General features: G+C 41.1%; 1 protein-coding gene across 4 annotated transcripts in view; it reads left to right on the forward strand.

Moving 5' to 3' along the window:
* The window catches only part of ephb2b (eph receptor B2b), a 144,363-nt gene extending 126,370 nt beyond the window's left edge, over positions 1–17,993 (forward strand). For 2 of the 4 annotated variants that reach the window (XM_078249140.1, XM_078249142.1), the window contains exons 10-16: positions 191–313; positions 485–732; positions 7,479–7,694; positions 8,086–8,235; positions 10,765–10,958; positions 11,847–12,002; positions 13,132–17,993. In XM_078249140.1, coding sequence (XP_078105266.1) covers positions 191–313; positions 485–732; positions 7,479–7,694; positions 8,086–8,235; positions 10,765–10,958; positions 11,847–12,002; positions 13,132–13,240 — 1,196 coding nt within the window. In that variant the 3' untranslated portion in view covers positions 13,241–17,993. The remainder of the gene's footprint in view (positions 1–190; positions 314–484; positions 733–7,478; positions 7,695–8,085; positions 8,236–10,764; positions 10,959–11,846; positions 12,003–13,131) is intronic. The other 2 variants (XM_078249143.1, XM_078249144.1) reach the window with 1 other exon arrangement.
* The last annotated feature ends 242 nt before the right edge of the window (positions 17,994–18,235 follow it).

The following is an 18,235-nucleotide window of genomic DNA, read 5'->3' on the forward strand; positions in this document are numbered from 1 at the left end:
GAGGCACTAGTCATAACCACCACTTCTACACTACACCACCTCCTCCATCTTTCAACCTTTATCACCCGACTGTGCCACAACAAATCACAGAATTGTACTGTAATGTGTGAATGCAAGGTGAATTGATTGTTAATGTGCTTGAATGTAGAGTTCAGAATCAAATATTATAGTATTTTCCCTTTTTTCCAAGTGACTCCAGGAATGAAGATTTATATCGATCCGTTCACATATGAGGATCCCAACGAGGCTGTGAGGGAGTTTGCCAAGGAGATTGATATATCCTGTGTGAAGATTGAGCAGGTCATTGGTGCAGGTAATGGAAAAATCTGACTGAAACGTGGATGGAATATAACACTGTGAAATAGCTTGGGTCTAACTTGATTTCTAAATACAAATGGATGCACCAAAAACTGCGTACTGTTACTCGCTCATATCACTCTGTGTTGAATAGAACCATTGCTTTTTTCCTGTTACGTCTTCACAGGAGAGTTTGGAGAGGTGTGCAGCGGTAACCTGAGGCTCCCAGGCAAAAGGGAGATGTTTGTGGCCATAAAAACTCTGAAGTCTGGCTACACTGAAAAGCAAAGGCGAGACTTCCTCAGCGAGGCCAGCATCATGGGCCAGTTCGACCATCCTAACGTCATTCACCTGGAGGGTGTGGTCACCAAGAGCAGTCCTGTCATGATCATCACTGAGTTTATGGAGAATGGGTCTCTGGACTCCTTCCTTAGAGTAAGCCACCATAATGATTTTTGTTGTTTCTATCTCCAACCTAGAACGCAGTCATTTACTTTTTTTTACTAATATTCCGATTTCTACAAATGAAATTGCAGGCCTCTGGTATGAATTGTGTTAAACATGATATGATTATGCCAAGCATAAACGTATTTGGATTCTTTGATAGAATCTGATACTCTTCATTAACAATGTTGCTTGTCCTCCCAGGGCTCTTATTAAACCTGTCAGTCAGAAAAACGTCAACTTCTCAGTAAACTGGCCCAGTGTTCTGTTGGAAAACTGACTGGAATTTGACTCACATTCATTAAGATATTACATTAGCTGTATATTTTACATCAATAATATTGAAAAAGTGGCATTATATTGTCACTGCATAACCAATCTTGGGATTTGCCCACTCTTGTTTTGTCTAGGTTTTTACAACAGAGCTTGATTTTACTCATGCATTTGAAAACTACAGCACCTAACGCTAGACCGCCAGACTGGAGTTAAGGATTTGGGTCTACCTGCTTCCCGACTCCGGCACCATGTCCTCCGCTGCTCCGCTGGCCAGCCAGCACAGTCCTCGTTCCCTCGTCAGTCGGTGCAGCGTCCGACAGCGTAGCGTCCGATGGCATTGCCACTCAATTGACAGTTCATTTGGTAAACATTAAAGACACGGACATTACAATAACATAACTTGATAGAGGGAAACGTCAATTAGCTCAGGAATTGCTGATCCACTCATGCAGCATGTTTCCACAGTCACATGCCCCCGCTTTTCACTCTCTGACACTAAGCTAAGCCACCAACCAGCCCAGCCAGGCAGCCAGTGGCAACTAACAGACCGGATTATGGCGTGACAACATTTACTGAAAAAAGCTAAGTAGTTGGTCATATGGTACTGTGATAATGACAAACCGATGCAAACTCAAGACAATGTTTTGATGTCAGCCTGACTGCAAGTTCTGCACTGGAGCTGCTTGAGCTAACGCTAACGTTGGCTTCACAGACTGACAGGATGAGCTGCTTCAGTGCTTTGAATCCCAGAGATCCCAATTCAGAGCTTTTTATCGTGATCCCCTTAGAAAAATGATATGATGATCTTAAAGGTTTAATGCGAGTTTCTGACAACTCTGTCTGTCACACTCGACAACTGACAAGCTACCAGTCAGATATTGACGAGAGAACCCCCCCTCGCAATATAAAGAGCATAGTGTTCACCAGACAACAGGCAAGATTTATTTTTTGTTGTTTCGCCAACTCGCAGAATTATTGTGAAATTAATTACAGTGAAATTAATAGTTTTCAATCTACAGATTGTTATAACACTGTTAATTGTTAAGTTATAATTGAAAATTGCACTCTTTCAAAGTGTGATTTTGATATGAAAAAAGATGAATCATTCAGCCCAAGTAGAACTTAACTTTTTTTTATAAAGACAGCTGACAAACTAGGATTCATATCCTTTATGCACACAGACACACCCATATCTGTCCAGTAATTTGACATTGTTTATAAACTCATGCACAGTAATCCGACAGAATCTTGTCAGCCATGTGTTCCTTAGAGGTATTCTCTGCTCTATGCATTCACACATCACTATTAACACTCACAGAGTATCCACATACCCCTAGTATTGATTTTCTTCCTGATCTTTTTCTATATATTTAATATTTTCTCCGTGAATCTTCACCATGAACCACAAAATAACAGGGGTCTCACCTTGTTTATGCTTTGCATTCACCACACACTTAGTCCACTGCTTATTATGCAGCACTGTATATGGATGCTTATAGGAAACACACACTTATTTTCCCCGAGACTCCTTGACAGGAAATATGAAGAGCGCAAAAGTTCATGGGATTTTTACATTTACGAGCCCAATCAATAATTCAAATACTTTGCAAGACTTAAAATGAGATGTCAGATGTTTAAAAATGAAGCTGGCCATGAGATGAGATGTCACACGGCCTTTCACCATCTCTCTTGAGATGTTAATATGACTTTTTTTGCATGCTTTCATCCTCGCTAATTGCTCTCTCCGCATTTTTGGAATGAGCATTAAAGGGCCTCTGATTTATGGAAATTGGGGATGTATTATCTCTGCCAAAAAAAAGGTTTATTTTTAGTTTCACTTCAAATGATGTAATGTGACCTCCCGATTTATTGCGACACAGAAAGTATGCCAGTCTAAGTGCAGTTAGAATGCCACATTGTACTTAAATGTACTTATGCTGTTGCATTTCCTGAAGTAAAAATGCTGTTAAACAGTGTTATGCACCACAGTACAATAGCATTGTACCATAGAAAGGTGTTGTTTTGTGGATACATATGTGTAATATATACAGTAAATGTTAATGCACTTATTAAGGACCATTTCAGTTCATGTAAATTGCTGTAATTGAATAATTGAACAGCATTATAAAATTGCCTGAAAACGGTCTCTACCTCTTTAAACGATTTTCCTCCAGTTTAATACCCGCCCTGATAGTCCGTTTAAGCCCTGCGCTGCAAGCCTACATCAAAACCATCCTCAAGAAGAAGACATGCATACTCCTGTCAGCACACTGCTCAGACTAGAGTCTTTATTTGCATTCTGCCTCCGACCTAGGAGACACAAAGCATCAGCTCTTTTTTTGGAATTTGATCTCATGGTGAAGGGTGTTTTTGTATATGTAGATGTTTGCTAAACATATTTGACAGCGCATTGTATTCAAAACACCAGGGAACCTCTGCGCTGTGGCACCTTGCAGTGACAGTTTATGACAACAATTGCTGACAGTGTCAAAGCCTCTGAGCATGGTTTGTGTCTTCTCTGAGGTGATTGGTGGGCGGTTGTTTAAAATGGTCAGGGGAGTCTGTACTGAGCTGCCTGCTCTGAAGGATTGTCTCCCCTGCTGCCTTCTGCAGAAAAACCTGCAGGGTAGGAAATAGATCGATCAGAGCTGGACTGGTATCTGGAAGCAACAATAAGCAGAGAAAAGTAAAGAGAATGAAAGTCGGTCTTTGATATAAAACGTGTTTACACAAATAAATAATGCTAGACCGTGATTCACAGTTCTACAAATTCCTGGTTATTTATTCTACCTAACCTGAACCCAAAGACTTTGGAGGCATCTTTCCAATTAAAGTATATGCAAACACAGCACCTAGATTACTTAGGTGGCAATGTGTATTTGTGAGAAAAGCTTTCATGAATAATGCATTCGGCTTAATTGCTGTGGTACGCTAGGAAGATCAGGTTGACGTGAGGAGAAGCATCCGCTCGGCTAATGAGCAGCAGAGTGTTTGAAAGAGAAATAGGCTAGTGGAGCTAGCGGTCATGCAGACTGTTAACGTGGCTGTACTTGGGGCCCTGTTCACCAGCCCCTTTCACTCCCGTCCTCCCTTTTCTGTCTGCCCCGCACCCGTCCCTGAGCTCCCATGCTCCATTCTCTAGAATCCTCTGTTCTCCGGGTGTCATGGTGGGTGGTGGGAAGAGTGCAGGTGTGCACAGTTGGAAAGCACAGCTGCACCACTGCTCCAGACGCTCCACATGCATGAGGCCAAAGCCCTCACCAAACCGTGGAGGGGAACAGCTGTAGACAGCCAGCCAGACCGAGCTTAGCCCTGCCGAGGCCAGATGAGCCCAACCCAAACCTGGCTTCTAGTGTCCTGCAGGGCCTCTTCACAGAAACTAATACTACAAAGTAGCCTTTCTACTTTAGCCACATGTGGGTTGGGTTACAAGTAGACATGATAAAATAAAATGATTATAATTTCACTAAAAGGAGTGAAGTGGGAGTCGTTTTGTATTATTAGTGGCCCATTTTGTTAATAGGAGCTGCATGAATGAGTTCTGAAAGAATAACTGTACAAGAGAGAAAGTCATCAAATGTATTATCAATTTAATATTGTATCTCAGAGCCACTGTGTGAAGAGTTTTAAATATGATTATGGCATTGTTCAAATTTTGATAGCATAATCGTTTGCTTGTACAAAAATGAGACAATCCCCGTCTGTGTTGCTTTCAGCCACAACACTAAAGCGTTCAGTAGACTCGCCGTTCCAGACCTAAAGCAAGATAGTGTGACGTCATGGGAGCGCCATAACTGTTTATACTCACGCGTGGTGGTCGCGACACTAGTTGCAGTCTTCTCCTGAACAGAGGTGGCGCTAATGAGGAAAGGCTACCGACTTTGCTATTTCTACGGACTAGAAGAAGAAGAAAAAGGTAAACAACGGCAGAACTGGCAGCAGCATTGATGTCACTGCTTCAATTTGACCTACTTCGTCGGATCAAGCCTTTCATTCACCATAAAATAATACATATTAACCCAGTAAGTTTACAAGAGAGACTTGCAATCACTCTGAGAGTCCTGGCATCCAGTTGCCCTCGAACTCGTCCATGCTTCCTGTTTCCGCTTTGTTGTGCACCGCTGAAAAAAATAGAGTGGTGCATGATGTAAATCCTGGCACGCCAGTGAGATCTACGTCATTTTGACGTCACATTGGTGCGTGACAGGTTGGGAACGGCGACTGTAAAGAAGCCTTAATGCAGCACACTAACAAGTCCACTATGTTTATCTGTCTTTGACTGAAATTAGAGTATTGAAAATAATTTCCCCCTGGGATTACTAAAGTATTTCTGATTCTGATTGTATGCACATACAGTATTGTCAGGCACCCCTGAATTTACAGTAGCACCTCCTCTTTGAGGTATTGTAACACAATATTACTACTTTTTTTCAATTGCTTAAGCACTATTTTGGACCAAGGCTTTTAAAAACACTACACACAATTAGCACAACCACGCACCCAATTAGCAGAACATCTCTTCTCATCTCTAGACCCTTTGCAAAATGAAACACTCTTGCAAAAACTATACACTAAGTTTCCATATGAAACGTGTGTGTTTCATATGGGAACAAAATATGGTTTTTAAAAATTAATTCTGTTTGAACCAGTTACACACTGCTGTAAATATAATGTATTTCTCTCCATATACCCAAATCAGTCAACATGTCAATATGGAGAATCATAACAAAACATGTCCTAGTTTTCATGCTACTACAGTAGCGTGCCTAACACTGTTAGCTCAGCAAACAACAGACAAACAACAAACAAACAAAAAAGATCTGAAAATACAGTACAGAACAAATACTAGACTTACCTGCTGCATTTTTATAGTGCCTAAACCTCATGTCATGTGTTTGCGTACCTGATGGCTGTGTTTCACAGATTGGCTCATAGGAGTGGTAATTTGACAGTCAGTGCTTTGGAATTGCAAGGAAGTGACATCATGATATACTCCTGTGTCTAATGTATACAATAGTGATGGGAATCTCTTGGCACCTCACCATTCGATTCTGATTCAGAGGCCAACGATTTGATTCTAAACCGATTATCTCGATGCAACAAATTTTTAGTTTTAATTAAAGTTTATGTACATTTCCATGCGTGATTTATAAAAATATACATATAAATCTGAGTTTGCTATTCAGAGTTTGCTAATCACTTCCTAGACAAAGCAGCTAGACAAAGCTTAGATTTTGACAGATACAGTATTTGTCACACACAAGTTTTAATGAAATGTTTTGTCTACTGAGGTTTTTGTTTTGTAGTCATTCCATGCTTAAGCCTTACATGTGCTTGTGAAAGTCACCTTCTCTCAGTAATCATACATGTCAGATGTGATAAAGTAGATGAACAGCCTATATGTGTTTTGCCTAATTATTTTATGTATGTCTTATTAGATCATGTGTATATATACAAAAAAATATAGATTATTTCCTTTTGGCCATTTTTGTGTGTTTTTTTTTTTTTTCTGCACTCTTGCCTAAACTCTAAGTTGTTGTCCATTATCCCTTCCTCTTTCAGTCACTCTGTTTTCTGATTTGTACATGTCTGGAGACAGTAACTTTTAAATTGAATTGTTCTAGAGAGAATCGCGATGCATTTAAGAATCGATTATTTTTCCCACCCCTAGTATACAAGTGTGTTTAGCGTTTTGCAAATCACTGTGTGTATTGTTTTGCAAAAAGTGTGAGGCTGACATTGTGTTTATAGTGGTGCACATCTGGGCTGTTTTGCTCCTTGAGTGAAAGGTTTTGATAATTGTGTAATACTTTTGATTTCAGTGTGTAAGCAATCGGCAAAAACTGTAAATACTCACCAAGTGCAATATTTTAAAGTTTAAAAATGTAATGATGCATTTGAATGTTTGCTTACTCTTTAAAATCATCCATAAGGCTGATGCTTCTATTTTAAAAGAAAATATATTACGCTCATCGGTCAGCCACTAGAGGAGAGTGCCGTATTCCCAATCGCAAGACTTTGTTTGGCAAATTATCCTTTTCTTTTATGCCATAAGTCAGTGGAATACTCTCCCAACACACCTTATTACATGCACACATTGACAAAAAGCTGGATATTGTCACAACAAACTTGTACACATTTATGAAGTGTGTGTGTGTGTGTGTGTGTGTGTGTGTGTGTGTGTGTGTGTGTATAATAGGAGGGGTTAGGATTTTGATTGCATAGCTTTGTTGGGAAGAGGTGGGAGGACTGGTTTTAGGGATGTGGGAATGATTGAGCCCATGATAATTGTATTGATGCAACTTTGTCACATGTGTATTATTGTAGAGTGTGGGAAATAGCAATTGTGCTACAATCTGGTACAATGCATCTCTCCTTGTTTTTATACAAGGTTAATGTTTAATTGTGCATTGTCCCTATTTAAATAAAATGACATCACATTACATATTTCTGTTTTACAGCAAAACGATGGGCAGTTTACTGTGATCCAGCTGGTTGGTATGCTACGCGGCATCGCCTCAGGCATGAAATACTTGGCCGACATGAACTATGTGCACCGCGACCTCGCTGCCCGGAACATCCTGGTCAACAGCAACCTTGTGTGCAAGGTGTCGGACTTCGGCCTCTCGCGCTTCCTGGAGGATGATACATCAGACCCCACCTACACTAGTGCTCTGGTGAGAAACATCCTTGCCTTCTCAAATATGCTTTTCTAATTATGTTGTAAATGAGAAGTTCTATTACCTGCCCTGATTGAGAATCCTATTCATCCTATTTGCTGCCATTTGGTTTTATTTAACCCAGGTCTGACATACACCGCACTGCACTCCCACACTGCTCTCCCTACCAATACAAAACATCATCCCTTCACCTGTCCTTTCCTTTCTCCTTCCCCAGTATTTAATGTAGCACACTTTACTCCCAGGGGTTTTGTTATATCCACTTCCCAGTTTGGATTACCGTCTGCATTGTTGCCGTGAACGGTGTCTCTCTCCGGAGCCAGGACACTGTGACGGTCGGGTTTCGGTCTCGCTTTCCTTGCTGAGGTTGTGCTCTCTGTGTTTGCAGGGAGGGAAGATTCCTATCCGATGGACTGCACCCGAAGCTATCCAGTACAGGAAGTTCACCTCTGCCAGTGATGTTTGGAGCTACGGGATCGTCATGTGGGAAGTCATGTCCTACGGAGAGAGGCCTTACTGGGACATGACCAATCAAGATGTATGTATTTAACTTCCCCATGGTCATTTTTTATATACTTTAGTCAAATTTCCCCCTTAAACATTTTTTACTACACACATACATGTATCTGCTTCCTTTCATTACAGCCTCAGACCCCTCAGAGATACATTTTGTCATTATATCTGCTTTCCCACAGCTAAACAGCAGCTTTCACTCATGGGTTTTATATGAAAATTCCCCCACACTCACCACAGAGGCATAATCAGATCATTTGAAATGCACGGCAGTGCTCAGTGGACAATTTCTGCTCTTGACTGGAGCCTCCATTTCCTATCTCCCCCTGGGTTGCAGAGGAGAGAGCAAATTATGGGGAGAGAGATAATGAAAATAGTTTCAAATTGAAAGTGAGAACACTAATGTGCTAAGAGGGACTGAGGACCTCAACGGTTATCTTATTAGCAGCTCCAGATAGTGTTTCTGCTCCATCGGGGTCCTCATTTGGAGGTCTTACGAACGAGATTAATCTGAGTCTGAACTGCAGCTCCTTTAATGGCCCTGGTAATGAGCAGGGGATTGTGCGTCCTCGTCACAAGTGTCCTCCGGGTTGTTTCACTCTGTTAACCGTGCACCACCTCTGTGTGTCCCCCCGACCAACCACTTCACCGGCCCAAGCCAGATGAATCTTTAATGTGGCTTTGCAGAGAGAGAGAGGGAGAGGGGGGCATTAAATACTTTGTAAAGGCCAAAGATGGGGTCACTGCTGGCAGAAATGTGAAGTTGGTGGAATAAGGTTTATGTTCTTAATGACCTAACTCCTAACTGGTGTTTAACAACTCTTCACATGGAGAACTAATGTAGTGATTTGTGCACAAATATATATACATTTACATGTGCTTAAGTAATAACTATAATTGAACAGTTTGGACTCGGAGGCAGTAACACACAGTTAATGACTGCAGCAGTTGTTTTTACCACATGGTGAGAGGCACAGATGCTCTTGTTTTTTGCTCCTCAGAAGAGAGAGGACCACAATGGAAATCAGTCTGGAAAACACAATCTTTATTGTGTATTTTAACCTCGATGATTTTTTTGTCATTCATGTGTTATATGTGGTTCTTTTTTAAATCATCAAATTAAAATTAAAAGAGAGCATCAGTGCCAATGTTTGCTTCATATTAGGCACAAATGTTGTCAACGTCACTTAAATTGGGGGTTTTATCCAAAACACTGCATATAAAAGCTAGCATAGTATATTTATTATATACTCGTATCTTCTATACAACATGAGAGGATGTTTATCAATTGGACCATATCAATGGTGGAAAGTAACTCAGTACATGTATTCAAGTACTGTATATATGTATGGAGTTTACAGTACTTGTACTTTACTTTAGTATTCCTATTTTATGCTACTTTATACTTCTACTCCATTACATTTCAGAGGGTAATGGTCAGGTTAAGATTATAAGCTTATAATATCAATATATAGTTAAAAGATTAAACCAGTGGTTCTCAATCTTTGCGGTTTGTGATCTGTTAATATGAAAGAGTAGTATCTACTTGGGGCCCCTTGTTGGGTTTCAGATGTCTGAGTTGTTAGGAGCTCCACCAAAGAGACATTTCCCCTTTAAACTTCTAAGACGGTTCCATTCGAATAAAATAAAATAATTCTATATCTTATAAAAAAGCAGAGCTTAAAGAAAAGTCTGATTAAATCAATACAGAACTTTTTTATTCTCTTTTCTTTCCTACCACATTGATCATCTCACAACCCCTTTGATTTAGCTTGTGAGCCTTTAGAGTAACCAAACTGTATATACAGTAGTTAAAGCTATGGTGGGGCATGATGGACTCTTCAGAAGAATTATCTTCACTCAAGTTTCCGGCCGGGAAAGTCGCCGGACACCACAATCTTACTCTTACTCTTCCACACTGTGAAATACAGAGAGAGTTTTGTGGAGCTGATAGTCTTAATTAGCTTTGTAGCAACTCATTTGGCAATGGCTTGAATGTAACGGACGTTCATAAATATCAAAACGTTACGCACTAAAGCTTTAAAACTAGTGCCACCTCAACCAGCTATAACAGCAAAATGCCACTGATACAAAACTATTAACAATCTAATAATGCAATTATAATAATATATCAGGCAGAAGGGCAATTTTTGTGCGTAACAAGTATTTTGTATGTTGTATGAATGAATGAATGGTTTATTTTTGTGTGATACGGCCCATCCATTATAGGATTATTCAGACAAATTTTAAATAAAAACTTTCCTAGTGCTGACACAAATCAAAATATGTACATATAGGGTACAAGTATAAAATGTACAATTCAACAAAAAGTTAACATTTCAACATAAATGCTGTAAAAGCTGTTGTATTTTTACTTAAGTAGGATTTTGAGTGCAGGACTTTTACTTGTATTGGTACTTTTACTTACACGTAAAAGTAAAGGATATGGGTACTTCTTCCGCCACTGGATCGTCCACTCTCTCCTCTCCATCAATCGCTCTCCTCTTTGTAGAGCCTCATAGCAACCCTTAGATATCTCTGTCTCCCCCTGCAGGTCATCAATGCCATAGAGCAGGACTACCGGCTGCCCCCACCCATGGACTGTCCCAGCGCGCTGCACCAGCTCATGCTAGACTGCTGGCAGAAGGACCGCAACAACCGGCCCAAGTTCAGTCAGATCGTCAACAACCTCGACAAGATGATCCGCAATCCCAACACGCTGAAGGCCATGACCCCGTTATCTTCAGGGTGAGCGGCAGGAAGGCTGTTGATCAAATTAGTTTGAAGTGATTTACTCTTGTCTGCATTGTCTGTCAGTAATACTCGCAGTCATAACATATGGTGCAGACTAGTGTTTAAATGGGTGTTTGTCTCTTTTTCCCTGCTCGGCCCTTCAATATCTGTGCAGGATCTGCATGTGTGTTTTATCTCGTCTCTTTAGGCATCCCACAAGACAGGCCTTGGGTTTGAGCATCATTTCTCATTGATGTGGATAATATCTTGAACAATGTAATGCTTCTGATATTCTCTAAATGTAAAGGCTTTTCTCTTCCTGACAGGAAATTCATGTTTCTGCCAAAGTGCCATCAATGGCACAGTTGACTTTTTTTTTTTTCACACAGTGTCTCTTGTTTCTCCTGGCGCCGAGTGGTTATGTAAATTAAAGCCTTTCGGTTTGATAGATCAAATCCTACCCACGAATGCTTCAGGCGAAACCTGGATTGAAGTACTTTTGCATTTTTCAAAACAAAACATTTCGAAGCGTTTTTGCTCTGGGTGTTAGTTTCCTCTGAGAGTGAAAGGTTTTTTCTGATTTCCATTATCCCTGTCTGTACATTCATTTGTGGTGGCATGCAGGACCGAGGGCCACATTTTCCACATATACTGGGGGGATATATTGGCTCCTTGAAGCCTATCACTTCATTTGGAAAATACACTTCATGAGGAATCAGTTTGGAAAATATTGGTTCATGGATAAGGCCAGTGGGATCCTCTTAAATTCTGTCTAGCCTTTTGAAAATGTAATGTAATAATTCATGTTTGAATCATGTGCAGGTGGTCTGCGCTGTCTATGATTTTAGGAGTGCCAGTTTGTATTATCATTATTCTTAACGGCTCCTGCTTGTGTGTCCTCAGTGTTCATCTCCCTCTCCTGGACCGCAGCATCCCAGACTTCTCCAGCTTCAGCACTGTGGACGAGTGGCTGGATGCCATCAAGATGGGACAGTACAAAGACAATTTTGCCAGCGCTGACTTTTCTACATTTGATGTGGTGTCCCAGATGACCATGGAGTAAGTGCTGATGATTCCTGCCGTTCTGGGTCTGAGAAGCATAATGAATAAAACTGGTTTGCCTAGTCTCATATATGCTTAAAACCTGAACCAGCACCAGACTCTGTCTCTGGCCTGTTATAAAATATGCTTGCTGCACTGCATGTATTTAGCAGATCGTAATACTGCAGTTGCAAGGCTGAACAGTGGGCACAATAGCTCACAAGCCATAACAACGCCCTATATTCCCGCCATGTGTCTAGCAGGCCTCTCTTTGACCTTAGTGTGAGGATTGAGAGGAAACATCATAATATGGGGTTAGTTGGCAAAAGTATTGGGGGAGAAAGCCTCCTTTCACACAAGATATAATCATGTTAAGAATGCCACCTGTAGGAAAAAACAGATAAACATAATTTCCTGTCGTAGTCGTAACAGTATCACGAGCCAGAGATTAACCCACCGAGATGTCGAGCTTCGATTCTTTGAAGACAACAGATGGAAATGTGTAATCCAATAAGCGTGATTACTTTCATGGTTCAGAATTAGGAGAGAAGAATTACATTTTCTAAAGGATAAGAAACAGCTCCAAACATAACAGTTGAACAGATGCTCCTGCCTCCATACAGAATGGATTTGGCTGTTTTATTTTGGTATTTTTTTAATATAACATATGACCACTGCAGTACATATTGTGTCTACAATATACTGGAGTCCATGAGATGTTGTGAATGTGCAATTCTTAGCATTTGTTTTGGTGGTATGAGATGGCTGGGGTTAACCGCATGAGTCAGTCACTAAACTGGCATCCAAAACATTTTTCTGTGATTATATAAGCTTTCTAGCCTCAACGATGGATGAACACACAGCTATTTCATGTCTGTTACTTTACTGTCCGCTTGGTTTTCATGTATGTTTTTTTTTTCAGCTGTTCTCTGCTAGCCTTTCTGTCTGCTGCCTCCATTATGTTATGTTTTTGACAGACATAGATAGATAGATAGATAGATAGATAGATAGATAGATAGATAGATAGATTCCTAGACAGATAGATTCCTAGACAGATACATAGATAGATAGATAATGTACAGTAGATATATTCTGCAGTGTTTATAGTCTGTGGTAACATAATCCTGACATCTGTCTCTCGGCACAGTGACATCCTGAGGGTTGGTGTGACGTTAGCAGGCCATCAAAAGAAGATCCTCAACAGCGTCCAGATGATGCGGGCACAGATGAACCAGATCCAGTCGGTGGAGGTTTGACCCCTCCCGAGTGGAGCAGAGAGGGGGGGAAAAAGGCGGTTGGGATGCGGCTCTGGGTGCGGAGGATGGAGTGGATGTTTTTTTCGCGTTACAGTGTGTCTGGTCTTCCCACCAGGCTACCATTCATCCCCCGTTCCCCTCTCCAGTTCCCTCTTATCTCCTGACCCTGACTCTCCATCCATCTTTGGGATCAGCTGTGGAGAGATGTGGAAAACACAGGTCCATGTGATGAGGCATCAGAGGGCCCACAGCCAACCCGTCTTTGGAGCCAGAAATATGGTGACCAGCAACACGTTTTTTCAATCTTCCACCGATTTTCATTTGATGTTGAACTTCTTCTATTTTTTATTTTTTTTGGTTTGTTTCTTCTGATCATTTTGTAAAGAATTTTTTAAAGGAAAAAAAAAGAAAACCTGAGAAAAGGCAAGGAGTTTATCTAAATTTATAGAAGATATAAGCGTGTACACTAGACAAACTGAGTAGGAAAGCTACCCTTTAAAAGGGCAAAAATAAAAAAATAAAAAAATAAATAAGAAGCGTTAAGGAGACGAGGCCATCCTCAACAAGGTGTGGATATTGTCCTTACATCTTTTTAATTTTGAACATTGTGAGGAGTCACAGAGTTCTCTGTGGCCTTCTGAAAGGCAAACTGCAGAGGAGACTGAGGGACCCGACGCGCACTCCCAACTGTTTACCCTGGAGAGAAAATAAAATAAAAAGAAAACCATGAAATGGACAACGTTTGACAACACGTGACTGATGTCAAAACATATTCATTCAGACTGACAATTCACACAGTGAAATCAACACTAAAGAAAAAGAACAAAAATACATAGTTTTTTTTCTCATTGCAAGTAATTTTCTATATTGTGTGACATTTTGTGAAGAAGAATTCCGTCTCACCATGCTTCCTCTCACTATAGACAAAATGATTTTTTTTTTTCTTTCACAGTGAAATATTCACAGCCTGCCAAATAGAACTCTTCCCTTTTTGCACCCCAATCATGATCCTGTACTGTACATATCTGATGCACTTGACCTGCCGTAACGCGAGGACTCAGAAACAGACAGTTGTAACGGATCAGTTTAGAAGCAGAAAGAGCTGACCACAGGGAACATTTAAGTTGTTGTCACCATCACTTTCTTTCCTTATTTTGTGGGGGGAAAAAATAGCTTGTGAAAAAAAAAAAAAAAAAAACAATAACAAACCAACGTCCTACATAGATTCACACAAAAAGAAACCGGTTTGACTGTTTACATCGGAGTCCACACATACATACAGTATGTCCTGTAATAGCATCCTCCTTCCTCTCCAGTGTCGTCTGTGCACACAGTATGTGCACATGTCGCACACACACACCACCCGCACAAAGAAGCAGTAGCTCCCGAAGCGTCGGGACTCGTGTTTGATAGCATGCTGAGTGAGTGGTTCATTTAACAGTGCTTTGATTTGCTGCAATTACTAGAACTCTGTTTGGTAAGAGCTTGGATTTGACACACTTTGCAGAGTATAATGTGACTGCATTATATTCAGTATTTCTTCTTCTTCTTCCAGTTTTCCCTTTGAAAATACTTATGTTTAAAGTATTTTTAAGTTTTGATACTACATATGGTTATTTCACACACACACACACACACACACACACACACACACACACACACACACACACAGAGTCATGAATAGACTTTGCAATCAGGCGTTTGTTGAATTAAAAACAAGAATGCAATGTGCTATATTGCAATTTCTCTATGGATATTATTGAATTGTTATTATTACTTTTAGTTTTTGTTTTGTTTTCTGCACTGAGTCTATTGTTTGACTCCAACAAAGTCTGGATCTTCCATCAATGCTTAGAAATTTATTTTGGATCATGTTGGTGCACAAAACCATGTAGATAAACAGCACTTCCCTGTGACTGGTTTTGATTTCATAGACAGTATATGCATTTGTTGTATGGCCTCCTGTCAGAGCTGTCAATCATTGGTGGCGTTCCCACCAGTAACCTGGTGTAAATGGTTATGCGTAGGAAAAGATGGAGTTTGTAGCAATGCAATGATTCCCTGGAGACGGTGAAGCAGGAGGGTGTTTTGTATACAGCCAGTAAATGATATCGGCGGTGCAGTGTTCCTACCGGGCTCCGCTCTGAGACCTGACAGCCAGACATGGACGTCCAACTGTGAACCATCGGTCAGATGTGTCCAGTCACAGCGGGGCGGCCGCACCCCGATCACAGCCGCTCTGTCCAGGCACTGATTCTCCCTCTCCGCCCCTTGATCGCACGCATGCCTGTCGGCCACCTGTCTGCCGCTCCCACTGATCTCCACACAGTCGGCCTCCAGCAGTTGTCTGGTTTCGTCTCCGCGACTTTATAAGCATCAACAGCAGCAGCAGACTGACACTCATCAGCGGGGCAGTTGTGTCTTGTCTTATCTGGATGCTGCATGCCACTGAGTATGTAGGACAAAAAAGATTGGACAATGCTTCCATGTTGGCTGGAACCACATTCTCAGGTTTGACCTGGGTTTATGTGGCGTCCCTACGGACAGCTTTAGCACCAAAGCCCTGGGTGAAAAAAAGTGAGAAACCTCAGTTACTGCAAACCCCTGTCGTCTTACCTTTCATTACACTTGCTCTCGTTATCCCTGGAGAATACAAGAATCATGGGTGGAGGAATTTTTATTCCCTTTCTGCTCCATAATCCTCTCCATGGTTTTTCATCTGCAGTGCAACACTTCAGAACAGATATTTCCCTGGAAGCTTTTATATCATATGAAACTGGGAGGACAATCATGAGCTATTAGTCATAGCTGAGAGGTAATGAGAAGTGACCTAAATGCCACTAATGCCAACATGCAGACTGCTTTTTTGTGTGTTTTAGACTGTCATCCCTTTCCATTTCTTCAATACTAAACAGCTCATCAGTTTTATTTTGTGAGGCTGTACGCCTTCTCATGGTACGGCAAATATTCCACCATCGGGAAAAACGCTTAATGGGTGAGAAATTAAGCACGAAATGAATCTAAAGTATACACAAGCTTGGTGAGTTTTCTGCTCCGGTCCCATTAAAGCTCATTCAGATGCTTGTCCATGGACACTGCCAAGACTTTGAGTTATTAATCAAGCAATTATCCTTGAACTTTGCTTCAAGAAATTACCTTAAACATGGTGGGCAGGCATGCTCGTTGCTGGTCATAAAATAGTGCTGAAGTTGACTTTATGTTGCATACTGTCAGTATTTTCTTGCCACTAAGAGGATACTCTTGGTTGAACTCCTTCTAAAGGGTTAGTTTGTTGATTTACATTTTATCTGAAGGAGTTTTAAGAAAACCATTTTGATTGAATGAGTGTTTGAAAGCACTACATTAAGTATTTATGTATCTTGTAATTTTGATGGCACAAAAGAGACGTAGCGGGAGAATTAATTGACACACTTATGTCAAGTGTTTCAAGTGTTTTTGACTTGCTTTTCAACAGCAGGCCGGCGGCTTCCTTTACACCAAAGCCCACGCTGTGACAAAGCCCAAATACGAGACTATAGGAAAATGTATAGAAACCAAGTTACTAGTTCATCTGGTACAGTTTTTATGGAGGTGTGGTGATTATTCTTTTATCACCTCCCTGAAATCAGACTAAATATTTCATTCAAGTAAAATTATTGTCCATTAATGTAAATGGTACAGAACTGAACATTGAATAACTGGGAAATTTGTATATACAGAAAGGTATCTGTGCCCTTTATGTTACATTCACTTCGCATTACTTTTCAGATTTGTTAAGTTTTACAGCACCAACAATCGGCCATCTACACATGCACACTCCAGCTTCTCTAGTTTAAAAAACGTTTTACTGTTTTCCTCTGGAAATTGAAGTAGACACAGTGTGGTCCTGGCTCTCCTGATGGTTTCACACATTTGCCTACAGCAATTTGTCAGCAAAACATGCTGTACTCTCTCCTCTTACATCTGTGAAGCAAAGTAAAAACCACTCAGTCCTGCTCTCACCGTGTGCCAATTTTTGAAGGACGGAGGAAAACTGTTAAGTCTCGGTGTTACTGTTACATGATAGTGTGCATAAACACGAGCTGTGCCAGGCTGTACCCACTGCTACAGCATGGTCGGAGCGAGAGATCTGCCTCATGGATGTATTGACTGCCTCCTGTTGTGGCGGACAGAAAATGGCTCCTGTTTGATGGCTGCAGCACGAAGCACCAGAGCGCCCTCTACTGCTGTGCTGGTCAAATGTAGCTTGTTGGATTGATATTTTCAGGTGCCGATATAGAGTCTGTGAATGCTGCAGCAGGCAGAGCTCCAGTGTTCAGGACACTTCAGCATGCTGCTGATGGACAAACGCTGGCTGCTGCTCACAACAAGTCTGTGTCTTTCCCACTGTTGGACAAACGTTCATACCACTACGCCACCCTGCCACCTGTGTCCCCCTACATGACCCTGTGTTCCCTCTCTGTCCCCCCCTCCCCCTTGCCTCTTCCCACTACCACTCTGGCTGTTGGCTAGTACAGACAGAGGGTCTCCACGTGTTCCCCGGTCCTCTAAAGCCCACATTGTAGACCAGTGCCGGTTCAGACCACTGTGACTGATGTGGGATAACCTGTATTTCTGTATAAATGTATATTGACTGTAACCCTGTGAATGATGTAACAATTTCCTTATTTGTAATATTGTCATTGGTTTATTTTCTAAAAATGGAAAGCCCAGCTTGATTCTCCTCAATAAAAAAATAAGATCTGTTATAAAACAGTGATGAGTAGTGTGTTAATTATCTGTTACTCACCTCCACTCAGGAGGTTATGTTTTCCGTTTGGTTTGTATGTTGGTTTGTCTGTCAGCAGGATTACAAATAAACTACCTGCCCTGCTTCATGAAACTTTGTTGAAGGGTGTAGCATGGGCCAAACAAGAACCCCTTACATTTTTGAGCGGATTCAAATCACAGGGCAGATACACAAATTATTTTCCCCTTTCATTTACATTGCGAAAT

The sequence above is a fragment of the Sander vitreus genome, chromosome 4 (assembly GCF_031162955.1).
Source record: "Sander vitreus isolate 19-12246 chromosome 4, sanVit1, whole genome shotgun sequence".
Classification (NCBI taxonomy): Eukaryota; Metazoa; Chordata; class Actinopteri; order Perciformes; family Percidae; genus Sander; species Sander vitreus.